A 15166-nucleotide genomic window follows, 5' to 3' on the forward strand; every position below is an offset into this window, starting at 1 on the left:
GTTGGCAGCGGGAAGAACAAGCCAACCAGATCCACTGCAGACCACGGAGTTCGTTTCATGAAAACTCAGCACACAAGAAGTCCAACTGCAGTTACAGATCCTCTCTTTTTAAAAAGGGTTCTTCCTAGGACTCCACTAAAAAGACCTGCTTTCCCAGATCTGAAGAATGGCCTGGCATGCCAAGTGCTCAGGGTACAGGGAGGGCATGTTTGTTGAGAGGGCAACTGCCTGCCGAGGTCCTCGGCCACAGAAGCACACCTATCCACTAAGTGGAGCAGAAGCTGCTCGTGTCGCCTCCTCCTGCACCGCCTGCTTGCTATATTCCTGACACCTGACCAGCCCTGGGCCTGATGGCCCACGATAAAATAGTCAGATAGGATTAATAGTCAGCCTTGTTGATCAGCTCCCAGAATGGGGAGGGTGCCTGGCTAGCTTTGATCTCTAAGTCCACTGGCCCCACGTGGACATTCCAGGTCTATGAAACCACCTGCTGAACGGCTTTCATGTCGGAGACACCTATTGAAATGCCAAGTACTCCTGGGAGGGCCTCCTCTCATCCCCTAGTCCCCTGTACCTACCTGGCTGGACTGGAGACAATCTGCCCAGGAGGAAGAGGCTGAATGGAGGTGTTAGAGGGAAGAGGACTCCCAAAGGAGATGTTGTCTACAGCCTGCTCCAAGGCAACAAAAGTCTCAGCCAGTAGCCAAGTGATTTGAAGAAATGGTTTTACAAAACCTCCAGGTGGGTCCAGATCAGGTCAGGGCTCGAGGTCAGAGACGGGCTTGGGCAAGGTGGGAAATCAAGCACAGACGCCTACACATGGAAGGGCCCCTTGGCCCTGTGCCCACCCTGAGGATTCAAACACAAGGCCAATGTTTTGAAAAATATAAAATTTTAATAAAGGCTACATCTCTTAATTACAATAATTATTGTACCAAGTCGTTTTCCTTAAATGAACTCTTTATAATGCATAATTTACAGTATAAGTAGAACAAAATGGCATGACAAAAGTCATTGAGTACAAGACTTGTAATAAAAAGGCATAAAATATATTTATACATAAACCCCTTTCAAAAAACAAGGGAAAGCTTGAGCCCTCAATATAGGGCGACACACGGAGCGGGTGACCGTGCAGGTACAGGTACTGTACTGATTTAAAGTCAAGCACTAGAGATAGTGGATTAATACTCTTTTGCCGTACACTATATACAGATGTATAGTACAAGTAACAATGGCAAACAGAATGTACAGATTAACTTAACACAAAAACCCGAACATCAAAATGAAGGTGTCTGGAGGAAAGGTGCTGCTGGGTCTCCCCACAACTGTTCATTTTCTTTGCGGGGTAGGGGATAGTTCCTGAATGGCTGTGGTCCAATGACTAATGTAAAACAAAAACAGAAACAAAAAAAAACAAGGAACTGTCGTTTCCAGAAAGCACAGCGGCAGTGATTCTAGCAGGCCTCAGCCACGGGGCCCTGGGCCTGGGGAGGCTACAGGAGGTGGAGCCTCAGTCACAGGATCAACCTGGGGCCCCAAGGAGCGGGGTTCCCTGCCTCTCCCTCTGCATCCCATCCAACACAACCCCCAAAATGTTGATGACGACGCAACATGGTCAACCCTCAAGACCTTTAAGACAAAACAGAGCAGCATAGGAAAAAAAAAAAATGCACCAATTTCTGCGTGTGTCAATGGTAGGGCACCATTTTTAAGTCTGTCTTCACTTGGAGGGGCGTAGTGCAAAGCATAATTCCTCTGTTAGTGAAGAAACCACGAACGCACTCCAAGCTCAACTCCTAAGTTTAGTCAGAACAATTAAAACTTCCTCTCTCCCCCTTCCAAGTTTAAAGCAGCATATCCATAAACTGGGGATGGGGGAAATCAACTGTTCTATAAATATCAGTAAGGATTCCCGTTCAGGTAAGCTATACAGTTTCTCTTAGTTTATGGATTTCAGATCCCTAGGAAGTCATATATTATGTATGGCAGTCTCTCAAATACAGGCAGCATCTTCAATAGCCAAGAGTGGTCATGTTTTTAATAAATAGTTCAGGCTTTTCTCATCTCAGTCAGTACCCAGCTCATGAATCATGAAAATCAACCTCCCCCCACCCTCCCAAAGGCCCACTGGCCTATTCTTCCTTAGACTTTGTCTTCTTCATTGGTTTAATTTTCCTTCAAAATGTTTTGTCGCAGTTGCTCACGGCCAAGACAGTTCACAAGAGCTTCGGGCTCCAACAGTTCACCAAAGCCAGACCCCCAAGGCTCAATCGATCCGCTCCACTTTGCCCAGAATCCGGCCTTCATACATCGGGAGCACCGTCTCATCCTCCCAGATCTCCTCAAATACCGCTCCACAGGCAAACTCATCGCTTGCTTTTTTGAAGTAATACCTTAAAAGGAAAACCAGAAAAGCTTCTTGGTAAACTGCATTTTCCACATTGTTGAAAAGAAAAGCATGCCAACATGGAGGACTGAGGTATCCTAGGAATTTGCTATGGCAGGTGTGCATGTACACTGTTGCCCGTAACTGCTTTAAGATGGCAACTGGGACTGGCCACACCACAAGCAGCAGGTGGGCCGAGATGACGAAAGCCGGGCACCCACTGAGCAGCAGCCTGGGCCGGACCTGCCACCTGCAATCTTCAGCCCAGCATCTCTGCTATCTCCTGACACACATACATGGTGGAAAACAGACCTGCTTTTCCCCCCAACCTTTTTCAGCAGCGGGGTGGAGGAGGGAAGGAAAGGACAAATGCCTGCAGTTAATTTGCAGCAGCAGCCAAGCAGGTCCTTCAAAGAGACTCCAGACTATCTCTAGGTTCAGCCACATCCTGAACCCACCACCTGGAGAGCCAGGACCTGCCGAAGTCTGTGAACCCACCACCTGGAGAGGCGGAACCTGCCGAAGTCTGTGAAAGGCTGAATTCCAGATGCTTGAGCAGTCCGGAGGCCTCTCGGCCTTCCCATCCTCCAGGGCCCAAGTGCAACAGTCCTGGACGGCCCTGGCACAGCCACACAGGAGGCAAGCCACCCCAGCGCAGCTTCCCAGGGCCGAACAGACGGCACAGGCCCCACGATGCCCTCCCTCTTCTCCCCATTTCCAGGCCTCTTCTCCCATCCCACCCCTCCAGGGTCAAACACCAAAGGCCCTTCTATTATGCCCGTTGATTAAAGGCTCCTTTTATCCCTCCCCAGCATTCTTTCTTCTGAGGCTGTTTAATTGTACAGATGCAAATGCCTGGCCTCTCTCAGGAGTGCCACATTCGGAAACAACTGCTGTCCTCTCGGGCCAGGCCCACCCCCAAACCCCTTCTGAGGAAATTAAGCGAGGGCCTCTTCCTTCCCTGTCCCCAGCCAAGGGAGACCCCTCAGAGGGATTAAACTTGCCCCTGCAAGCTGTCATTTCCAGCCCATAAAGGCCACTCACAGAGGGAAGGTCACAGTCCCCTGGGGGGATGGGAGAACCTTTCAAACATTTAATTGTGTCTCAGGGTTATGGTTGGGCTTTGTTTTTGTCTTTTCCCTTTAAAAAAAAAAAAATTAACTCCCCTTAGTTAGAGCTCAATTTTTTTCCTCTTTAATAAAGGCAAGCCAAATACTTTCGTAGGAGATAAGGCTAAATACAGTGAACAGCTGGGTTTAGTCAAGGTTCTTTGTTTTTAGCATTCCTGACCCAGCTAATGCACTGGGGTGAACAACGGCATGGCTCTGACTGGGCAGCACTGAAGACACTTCATGTCAAGGGGTCAAAATTCTCGGGGGAGCGTGAGAGGAGACAGTGAGAAAATGGGGAGGGGCTCTGTGCACAGGAGACCTGGGACAGTGGGGGGAAAAGTCACTTTTCCACGTAAGGGGCTCAAACCTCAACGCCACCCTCCGTCAGACCCCTTTGGCCCCAGCTCCCCCAGCTCTGACCCCTCCGGGGTTCACCAAGTGGGGCTTTCACAGCATGTCTGAGCAAACACGCAGCGACCTTTTACATAATTGCAACCTCCTCCAGAGAGGAGAGAGGCCACATTCTCTCGGCCCCACCCCCAGGACTTCAAACACACTGCACTGCCCTCATTTTCTCCAAGAAACAGGCTTTTCCACTGCAACATGCTTTATGTGGCAAACTTTGCTTTCTTCTGACATCTGGCACCAATAGCGTCTGGCGCGTCTGAAGGGACTGTTTGCTTTTTGAACCCCTGCCATGTTGAGATTACTCAACGCATCCCAGGTCCCCCTACCTCCCACCCCTGCTCCACGGCCCCAACCTCACTGGGTCTTTCTTATTTTTTTGAAGGGGGATGTATCTGTACAAATTGAGATGTTGGAGCACCAGCCCTGCTGGGAGGGTGAGGCATGACACCCTGTGTCCCTGTCCCACCCCAGGAGGGCACTGAGTCCAGCTCAGGCCCTGCAGAGATAAGGCGGCTGGGAGGGCCTTCCCACAGCCTGATGCACTCAGGAAAGAACTGGAGAGGATCGGAGGGTTGACCATTTGTGCAAGTCTTTGTGCATTAAAGGGGAGGCCAGAGCTTCAAAGCCAGGCTTATTAACTGTGCCTCAGGGAGAAAAAAAAAAAAAATCAGAGCCAGATGTGGCCAGAGCAGCTGAGGGAGGCACCTTCCCCGCAAGCTTATGCCAGCGCCACATGGCTCTTCTCCGAGGTCACCTACAGTTCCACTCAAAGTCCAGCCGAGACAAAGCCAAGATCAAAATGAATCCCCAGAGGGGCACACTTGTGTCATTAGTTTCACCTTGTGTCTTTTCAAGATAAAAGCAGCAGCAGCAGCAGCCAGGCCTGTTCCCCCATCCCTTTGATACCTTTTCACAATTGTCTCCGCCCAGGTGTAAAAGGGAATATCCAGGCCCAGCAACACGCCCTGCTGGCCAGTCACCTCCAGGGGCTCAGTCCGACCTCCATCCCTCCCCCTCCGAAGAGGGGCTCAGTCCGACCTCCATCCCCTCCCGCTCCAAAGAGGGGCTCACCTTGAGCCCCCGCCCAGACTAACTCCCAGATGAAGGGGCAGTAAAACTACACAGGGCCTGCCCTAGAGGGGAGGGCGCCTCAGAGCCCTGCAGGTGGACTCATTCCCATCCAGGAGCCCATATGCCCACCTGGCAGGTTACCAAGTGCTATTCAGAGTTTTCCACTCACATCCCTGGCCCTGGTGGCGGCAATGGGTTCACACCTGGGCATAGACTGTGGTCCTGTACAGGGTCCACGGCACACAGCTGAGGAGGTGGAACTCTCTTCTCGGGTGTAGACCCCAGAGTGAGCACCTGCTTAAACTAGGGTGCCCCTATCTCACCCTTGTCCCAGCCTGGAGCCCTAAACCTGAGACAGAACTGGAGCAGAATCCACAGGTTCTCTCTGGCTGCAGGCCACGGACAGGGACAAGGGAGGACTCAGGATGAACTGAGGCAGTCATCACCTGCTGTTAGGAGGAAGTGATCAAGAGAAGGAATGGCCTAGGGCTGGCCCTCATGCTCCTCAGCTCTTGAACCCTCTCAAGGGCCCTAAAAGGTCAGCAAGGACCTTCTCAAGGGCACCTCCGTCCACTCTGCAGACAAGGTGAGGAGACCAGTAAGTTCCCTTCCTGAAGCCCCTGCAGGGGAGAAGGCAACGAGGCCCAGGCCCGGGCAGGAAGAGTGGACTGCCCTATTCACCCTGTGCCCACTCACAGGTCCAGCCCCTTCTTTGTTATGGACAAAGGCGCATCCCTGCTTCTAATGGCCCATAAAACCCAGGGAGGTTCTTCAGGTGGAAAGGCAGACTGAGAAAAACAGGGGGACCTTTCCCAGGCATGGTTCCTATTTGGAGACTTCAATGTGAGGGTCTCTCCTAAACTCAAGCCAGGAGGGTGGCGCTTCCAGACCCTCCCTCCTAATCAACCTGCCTGTCCCTCTTTTTTCTCCCTGCTCCCCGCTCGCCCACAAGCCCTTCAATTGCAGGTAAAGCCTCTGCAGTGCGGCCTGAGCCCCACTCTCCTCCTGTCAGAGCAAGCGGCTGCTCCTTTTCTCCTCAGTCTGGTTCACCTGGTGGAAAGAGCCTGGCCAGGTCCCCCAGGGAACCCTCCATGCAGCGTCCCTCTTGCGGCTGCTGCTTCATTGTTCTGCTAGTGGTGAGGGGAGACAAGAAATGAGAAGGAGCCTCCCCCAGCGCCTGCTGAGCCCCCTTCCACCCTGCCCCGCCCAGGTCTGCTCAGCCAGGGGAGCTGCTCCAGGCTCTGGCTCTTGGTTCTGAGCAAACAAACTGAAAGCAGAAAAAAGCCACAGGACTCTTACCTATAATTTCCCTTTTTGCTGAGCTGCTCTTTAAAGTGGCCCAGGGTCAAGCTCTGAGCCTTCAGCATCCTCCGGTATGGAATTTCTTCCCCACAGAAAAAGTAAGTGACAACCAACTCACTGGCCTGGAGCGCATGGACACCTGCCAGTTTCTTTGGCTCTTTGTGACTGAAAATAAGATGGAATGGAACAAGTTCAGCATTTTAAAGCAGACACACATCTAAAGCAAACACACACGTGCGCACATGTGCGTAAGTGACAGGGTATCCAAACACTAGGGTTGCAGTTAAAGTGGGGGCTGGGGCAAAGCCCCACATCTCAGAGGCAGGCAGCTCTGGGGGACACACAGTCCAAGCCCACATGCTCTGCATGGAGCACGCGGAAAAGGATGATTTCCTTTCAGTAGTACGAATTGGTATCGCTTTCCCCACTGCCACCAAATGAAGGTACACAGCGGCCTCTTTCAGGTTAGCATAAATGGCGTGCTTCCCCAAGAAGATGAGAGAAGAGAAATTATCACAGAGATGCCGGGTCTCACCTGGATTGGAGAGTGCTAAAGAGACAAACCCAGAGCAGGACACCTTTGGGATGGCATGAACTCAGAATGCCTAAAGCCCACCCCTTATTCCAGTAGAATGAGAACAACTAACGGCGGGTAGCCCCCAGTCATGTCCATGTCCCCATTTATTCTGAGATTTTGTAGAGTAGCCTGAAAAAAAAGCTGCTAGGCTGGGCGTGGTGGCTCACACCTGTAATCCCAGCACTTTGGGAGGCTGAGGTGGGCAGATCACTTGAGGCCAGGAGTTCGAGACCAGCCTGGCCAACATGGTGAAACCCTGTCTCTACTAAAAATAATAAAAAAAATGAGCTGGGCGTGGTGGTGGGTGACTGCAATCCCAGCTACTCGGGACGCTGAGACAGGAGAATGGCATGAACCCGGGAGGTGGAGCTTGCACTGAGCTGAGATCGCGCCACTGCACTCCAGCATGGGTGACAGAGCGAGACTCTGCCTCCAAAAAAAGAAAAAAAGAAAAGAAAAAAAAGTGGCTGGCCCAGACCCGGACGGCTGGTACACTTAGGGTCAACCAACTGAAACAATGAAAGGATCCAGGGTAGTGACCTACTGAGGACTTCAAACATTGCTCACTGCTCAGGATGAAGACACAGAAAGAAAACTTTCTACGGACCATTTCAGATCTCTTTAGCAGATTTCTTTTTAATTGCACCATCCAGTAACTAAACTGAGCAGGCTTCTCTCAATCTACTCTGAATGAGACTAAATTTACAGAAAGAATCACTGCCCAATGTGGGGGAAGATATTCTGTCTTCTCCAAGCAAAAACACGAGGATGGTCCCCTCCATCTCTGCCACAGTGGAGAATGATCCTTCTGCTCAGGGTGACAAATGTTTTCAGTACTACTAACTTGCAAGTTGAATGGCGGCAACTTTTCCAGCTGAATTTGAGGTCCCTTCTACCCTTCTAATGGCTGCGTGTCCCAGCTTTTGATTTGTATATGACCAAAAAAACCTTCGCTATGATGCATTTGTCAGTAGGACATGGATGGCCACATCTATGTTTACTGTTCCTCATCACTAGCACTAAAATCAAGGTGATTTCAAAAACCAAAAAAAGTTTCACGAAAATGAAACTCCAGATAGCGAATACTCTGAAACATAAACCACTCGGCAGATCTCAGTAATGCCAGGTAAAGACACTCACTCTTCTGGAGCCAGGCTTGGATTGGAGAAGGGCGTGGCTCCCGCCTGAACAGTGGCTGAGTGATTCCTGTCCCTCTGCTGACTGGCCACACAGCACCTGAGGACACAGCCAGGGCGAGGGATTTAGAGGTGCACTGTTGTCCCCAGAGCAATTGAGGAGCAGACAGAAAATTACTCTTTGGCCTCCTGAAGAGACACGAAACCGACTTCCATCCCTATGGAAACCCAACCAAGACCCTGGGTTAACAGTGGCTGAGGAGGCTGGGCAGACATCTTGCAACAGCCATTCTAAGCCCCTCTGGGAGCCCAGGACGGGACACTTAGCCCCAGCAAAGGGCTGAGGACTCTTGTTCCTCCATCTCGTAGCTTCTTACACGCTCAACTAACCAGCCTTAAACAATCCAGACATTTGTAAGAAATAGCCTTTGTAAGGAATTACTGAAACTCATTCTCCCAATTCTAGGCATGACTTGCCTCACATATCCTGGCTTAACTCTGGTAGAATGAACATAACTGAAGGGAACAATTTCTAGAAGCTGGAAAGGAGAAGCTTACTCATCCATAAGCAATTCTTCCTCTCATGGGAGGGTTTGAGACCCAGGCAGAAAGAGAGGCCCTCCCCATTAGCCACAGACCAGGTCACCACCCAAACCCAATCCCTGCCCCAACTAGGATCCCTCACTTCCACTCACCGCTGCTTTGGGGGCTTTGACACCTCAGCCAGCCTGCGACAGGCCTCCTCCAGCTGAGCCAGCGTGTTGGGTGGCGTCAGGGGAGGCATCGCAGGGTCCTGAGTGAACAGGTGGGCACGGGGGGTGGTGCGGGGGTGCGCGCTGTTGCCCCCCCACAGATGGTGCCGGCTGGCTCGTTCGCCTGGAGACGAGCGGGCAGACTCCAAGGGGTAGGCCTTTTTTGTGCTTTGGGCACTAAACAAGGAATAAGCAGAGAGAAAACAGAAGGAAAGAAACTGGGTTAGAAGAACTGGAAAATGTGACTTCAATAGAAACTTGTCTATTCTGCTCAGAGGGAGAGAGAAGAAAAAAATAACTACCATAACACGAACAGGGGTCAGTGCCAAAACATGACATTTTTGTGGTCTGCTCAGTCCAACGTTTAATATTAAGATGGCAGGAGCAAATAGTCACATTTGTATTCGGCGGACTGCAAAAACAGCCATTCCCACAATACCTCCGTACTGAGTGCCCATGACCCTCGCGGCCGCGGCGGCGGCAAGTGGTGTTTACCTATGGGGCTTGGGCTTGCTCTGCCGCTCACTCTCCAGCATCCACTGCCAGACATCCTGCGACCTGTCTCCTTCCTCCCGGGGAAGTTGCATGGCCCCAGCTCCGCCGGGGGCCCCTCCTTCCCTGGCGGGCAGGGCCAGGCCCGGCTCCGTGCCTTTCCCATTGCGTTTGGGCAAGGTACTGCCTCTGCTGCCGCTGTGGGGAACCAAGAACCACACCCAACCCAGAGACCCGGTTAAATCTCCGGGACTCCTAGAATCAGACAATTCAGCAAGTGGGGTGGGCGGTGACACGAAAATCCCATGCACCTGCTCCCCACACCCTCACCCAGCCGTGCCCTCTTAGAAACTAAACGCCTGTGATAAGGCTCCCACCTCACACCTGCCCATAGACCTGGCTGGGAGAGAAGCCCCACACGGGACACTGTGGTCTGCCCGGCACTTACCCAAACTGCTCGCCGGGCATGGTTTCCAGGGCCTTGGGGTGGCTTTTGCATTTCGAGTAGCAGTAATACTCCGGGCCCCCAGGGCAGAAGCAGTGCACCCGCTGCGTGGCCTCCGCCTCGATCTCCTCCTTGGTCTTGGGGACGGCGTGGTGGTGGATGTAGTGGTGGTGGACATGCTTCGTCGTCTGCTTGGTCACAAAGCCCTTGCCCCCGAGGAGGGGACAAGCGCCCGGTGAGGCGGCCGCGGGAGGCAGCTTGCCACCGGGCGGGAGCAGGGAGTGGTACTGCGAATGGTGGTGGTGGTGGTGGTGGTCCGGAGAGCGGGAGCGGGGGCTATAGCGGCCTACGCCCGGGGACTGGCAGCCAGGGGTCTTCAGGACCCTGGACAGGTGATCGTCCAGTATCGTCTGTGGGTCTTCCTCGTAGCTGCCGGAGGGCAGTAGGGAGAGGGGGTGCTGCGTGGGCGCCCCCTCCCGAGAATTGAGTGTGAGCTCGGAGCCCTCCTTTTCTTCATCCTGAAACGGAAGACGTCAGAAGGGGAAGTGACCCAGGAAGCAGGAGGGCCCGAGGCCCTGGGCTTGCCACATCACGCCCCCTACGCAGGAGCACGTACACCCATGTGCACGCCCACAGCCACGCCTATGCGCACACGCACAGGCCTATCTATAAAAGCGCAATTCACACGCATGCGCACACCCACACGCAACACACGCACATGCGCACGCAGCCCACACGCATGCACACACCCACAGGCAGCCCACACGCATGCGCATACTCATAGTGCGCGCACGCCGTGAACGGAAGCAGGGAGAGGGCCTAGGCCGCATTACCTCTCGGATCTGCTGCAGGCGCTCCTCCAGGCTGTGGCGGCTCTCCAACTCCAGCTTCAGCTTCTCCAGCCTCGAGATCAGCTCAGCCGCAAAGGTGGCGGGTTCCACGGGGGTCATCTCCTTGGGCAGGCGGTGGGTTCTCTACAGGACGTGGAAAGAAAAGGGAGGAGGCACGTTCAGCAGGCCGGGCGGGCGGTGGCTTGGCCGGAGCTTCCTGCACCGGCCGCTGCATACCGCAAACCCACGTTCGGGTGGAGAGTGGATGGCAAGGCGGCCTGGGCTGCTCGGGACTTTTATGCGCTAACGCCATGGCCTCATGGAGAGCCATGGTCCCCACCAGCGTTTGCCTTGGGCAGGAGCAGTTGGTCGCACTCCGAGAGGCCCTGCTTGTTCTCTCTGTAGTACAACCAGCCCATCAGTAGCTACTCTGAAGTAGAAAATCTTCAAAGACTGTTGTCAAACATCAAAAAAAAAAAAAAAAAAAAAAAGGAAGCCCTCTGAGGTAGGGAGGGGAGAGACCAACTCAAGGAATAAAAAGTAGAATCTAAACAGAAAGGGAGTTGAAAATTTAAAAAAATAAGATTGGAAAGGAGGTGGGAGGGAGGAAAGGGGGGGGGAAGGGAGTCAAACGGCCTGGATCAGAGAAGAAGTGGTAATTTATTTCCTGGCCGCACACTGCGCACCTTTGAGGTGGTGTTGTCTCAACACTGTCCTCGATCTCCCTCGTTTTTCTCCTTCCCTCCTCCCTCTCTCTTTGTACAGAAAATGAAGAAAGCTGCTGCAGGCTAGTAGCAGAACACTGCTGAGCTTGGCTGCCTGAAGCTGATCTATCAAGGGAAAAGGGAACATCTCCAAATCAAGTGCAGAATATAAAAAGGCACCGAGTACGCCTGCCAAAAGCAGCAAACAGAGAGAACCCCTGCTGCCCAGCTTTCTGTCCTTTTCCTGTCATCTCGCTCCCCCCACCCAACCCCCCACCTCTCCAGTTGTTCTACCTCCTTCTTCCTAATCTCCCTCTTGCTTGGCTCCTTTGGGGTGGGGTGGGGGGAGCAGAAAGCTAACTTGCAAAGGCTAGCATGTCCCCCAGCTGCAAAGATGGGCCTTGCCACGGCAACCACTTAGCTGCAGAAACTGAGAGGGGAGAGAAAGGCTCCTGTGTAGGTGGCCATTCTCACACAGGCTGGCTCCTTGCAGCCCCCGATCAAAGCGCTGCCTGATGGAGAAAGTCGATTTGCACACCCCAGGACAAAATCATCTAATTTACAAGCCTGGGCGATAGAACTTTTCTTTGTTAACACACATATCCCCCAGTCAAAAAAACAATAATAGTATGTCATCAATACTTACTAACTGTGGAGGAGGGGGAATGCTAGAGGTCCTCAGAAAAGCAATTTCAATATGCTAATTTTAAAACAAGGTAAGTGTGCCCTTGTCCGTGTGAGGGGCTTTCAGAGAAAAGCTACAGTTCGTGCACTAATGCAACATAGGTTTAGCAATTCAATGTGTTAATTTTTTAAACACAACATAACCAGACAGACCAATGGGATTCTCTGAAGCTGGCAGGAAGGATTCATAAACACCTGCTGTGAGCTGGGTGCTTTCTTCCCTTCCTTAAAGAAGAGTGTCACTGCAACCTGGATCTGAGGCTATGGTAAACAGCACAGCCCTAAAATGGGAATGTAGATGGGGAAGTTCTCTTGAGTACAGCCATGTGCTGGCTGCTTTAGCAGGCATGGAAATAAAAGGAGAGGTCCCAGAAAAGCCCTTCATCTACCATCTGAGTTACAGGAAGAAGCTGCTCAGGAGATCCTCACTTCTAAACACTTCGTTCATTCTGTATTTGATAGGCACAGACTCACCAGCAGGTACCAAGCCAAGTTCTGGAGCTGGAAAGGAACAGCTACTCTCCAGGGCTTCAGAAGCCAGGAGGAGAAATGGTCAATCAATACATAAATGAATGACTAAAATCACTGACTAAAATGACTTGGAGTCCTGTGATTGACACAAGTAGAATGTCCCAGTGAGGAGGGCAGGAGAATGTCCCAAGGGGGCAGAGGTTCCTTATTCACTCCAATGTTTATTGAGCACCTATTATGTGTCTGTCCCAAGGGGGCAGAGGTTCCTTATTCATTCACTCAAATGTTTACTGAGCACCTGTTATGTGTCAGTTAGTGTTATAGTCTCTGTGCATACAGAGGTTAACAGAAGAGATAAAACTCCTCCCCTCCCCACAGAGGGCTTCCATTCTAGTGGAAATACAGTGAGCTCACCAAGCTGTAGAGAAGCATGGATCATCTAGCATTTCTTGGTTTCTGGGAAATAAGTGCTTCAGTTTCTTTCTCATAGGGAATTTTTTTTTTTTTTTTTTAATTCAGAAAATGCAAAGGTTCAAAAATAGGTCATCAAACCTCTGACATAGTTTGGCTGTTTGTCCCCTCCAGATCTCATGTTGAAATATGATCCCCAGTGGTGGAAGTGGGCCTAGTGGGAGGTGTTTGGGTGCTTGGTGCCCTCCCTGCAGCAATGAGCAAGTTTTCCCTGTTAGTTCATATGAGATCTGGTTGTTTGAAAGAACATGGCACTGCCCACCACCACCCCCAACCCTAGCTTGCTGCTTCTCTCCCTTTTACACAGTGGCTCCCCTTCCCCTTACATTATGATTGAAAGCTTCTTGAAACCTTCACCAGAAGCAGATGTTGGCACCATGCTTCTTGTACAGCCTGCGTATCTGTGAACCAAATAAGCCTCTTTTTTTTTTTTCTTTTGAGACAGTCTCGCTCTGTCGCCCAGGCTGGAGTGCAACGGTATGATCTCAGCTCACAACCTCCGCCTCCCAGGTTCAAGTGATTCCTCTGCCTTACCCTCCCAAGTAGCTGGGACTATAGGCGCGCGTCACCACACCCAGCTAATTTTTGTATTTTTAGTGGAGGTGGGGTTTCACCACGTTGGCCAGGCTGGTCTCGAACTCCTGACCTAGGGTGATCTGCCCGCCTCAGACTCCCAAGTGCTGAGATTACAGGCATGAGCCACTGCACCCAGCCATAAACCTCTTTTATTTATAAATTACTCAACCTCAGGTATTCCTTTATAGCAAAACTGATGGACAACCTCATAATCACATTACTGTGCTCACTATCACAACCCAAAAAACATGTAATGCCTATTGTCCAGTTCTTCTTTTCTCTCCCTTTGCCCTAGGGGACCTTAGGGACTGCTCTTTTCTACCTTCCCTATACCTCCCAACTTCCACCTCCCACTCCTTTTCTTTAGGACTCAACATGGCAGAAAACAGGTGTCTCCTCACTCCAGACTGTACTCACCGGGAAATGAGGTAGAGACACTTGACCATTGGCCTTCACACTGCGATGCATTTCTCTCTGGAGCTGTTTCTTACTCCCCACACGATAAGGAGGAATTCCATCTCTAAGGGAAAGAAAAAGACAGAATCCACAGGCTTACAAGGATGTTTTCAGCACATGGGCTACTCTCATATGCCATCTTAAGATCCCGCCGACAGGGTCACATGCTTCCATAGGAGTGTCACATGTCTCCAGATACCATCAGTGTTCCCACAGGGAAGGATCCACCCAAGATCAAATTTAAATCCTGCCCATCAATCATCTATGGAAACTTGGCTCCCTCGGATGCAGGAGCATCGACTTGGAAAGAGCCTGGAAAGTTCATCTCTTGGGCTGCTGTCTTAGAACTGGGTTACACTCCAGCCAGCCTAGGCAGAGCAAAGGCTCCCCTATTTGATAGGTGCCCCAAGTAGGAGATTCTCAGGCCCCACTGGTCCTCCCACTTGTTCCCACTGCTTCAAACCAGGAACCAGTACCTTATGGAGAGGGCCAGGGCAGAAAGTTGTAGGGATAAGGACCAAACCTACAGAGGGCTAAATCAGGCATTAGTGAAGTATGCATAACTCTCTAAGTCAACTTCCCAGTCATTTCCAAATGTATTCTTTTTATAAACCAGTACAGGGTGATTAATAAAAAGAATATATAACATTTTGGCCCCTTCTCTCAGCTCCAAACCCTGCCACCCCCCAACCAACGAATTTTCAAAGATGCATGACCAATGTGGGCATGAAAAGAAAAGCCCCTACTATGTGGTGGTCTGTGCAATCCATTTAAAGATTAGCACCTACTATGTGCCAGATCTTCTCCTAGGCACTAGGCAAGAGAGCAGCAGACAAAGTGGATACATAATTCAAACAACTGCTTTCTTGAAGTCTATATCCTAATGGGGAGGCACAGGCAATGAACAAAATAAAAAATAGTATGTTAGTGATATGTACTATGAATAAGCAGGAAAAGGAGAATCACTGGCGGGTGGGTAAGCTGCAAATTTAAATTGGATGTGGGTGTCAATGAAGTCCTCATTGAGAAAGGGACCTTTGGGCAAAGACCTGTAAAAGTCTGGGCCCCTATCCATTATACTTTTAAAAACAAAACATTAACAAGTAGAAGAATGTTTAAAAAGCCTCCACTCCAGCTACTGTTCACTACAACCATGACCTGGAGTTGCCATGATTTTTTTCCAGAAAGAATTTTCTTCTTAAAAGCAGAATGGTCAAGGTGTGACTATTTTCCCATTGATGTCCCTTCAGGAGGTCTCTTATTTACAAAAGCCTCAGGGTGCAAACATTTTCA

General features: G+C 51.0%; 1 protein-coding gene across 25 annotated transcripts in view; it reads right to left on the reverse strand.

Moving 5' to 3' along the window:
* Positions 1 to 875: 875 nt before the first annotated feature.
* The window catches only part of AXIN2 (axin 2), a 33455-nt gene continuing 19164 nt past the window's right edge, over positions 876 to 15166 (reverse strand). For 10 of the 25 annotated variants that reach the window (XM_074020187.1, XM_074020183.1, XM_045374563.2 and 7 more), the window contains 8 exons: positions 13835 to 13937; positions 10515 to 10655; positions 9685 to 10199; positions 9240 to 9434; positions 8688 to 8921; positions 7997 to 8092; positions 6277 to 6444; positions 876 to 2393 (listed from right to left, as the gene is read on the reverse strand). In XM_074020187.1, the coding sequence (XP_073876288.1) occupies positions 2267 to 2393; positions 6277 to 6444; positions 7997 to 8092; positions 8688 to 8921; positions 9240 to 9434; positions 9685 to 10199; positions 10515 to 10655; positions 13835 to 13937 (1579 nt within the window). In that variant the 3' untranslated portion in view covers positions 876 to 2266. The remainder of the gene's footprint in view (positions 2394 to 6276; positions 6445 to 7996; positions 8093 to 8687; positions 8922 to 9239; positions 9435 to 9684; positions 10200 to 10514; positions 10656 to 13834; positions 13938 to 15166) is intronic. The other 15 variants (XM_074020196.1, XM_045374566.2, XM_074020192.1 and 12 more) reach the window with 3 other exon arrangements.

The sequence above is a fragment of the Macaca fascicularis genome, chromosome 16 (assembly GCF_037993035.2).
Source record: "Macaca fascicularis isolate 582-1 chromosome 16, T2T-MFA8v1.1".
NCBI classification, from domain to species: Eukaryota; Metazoa; Chordata; class Mammalia; order Primates; family Cercopithecidae; genus Macaca; species Macaca fascicularis.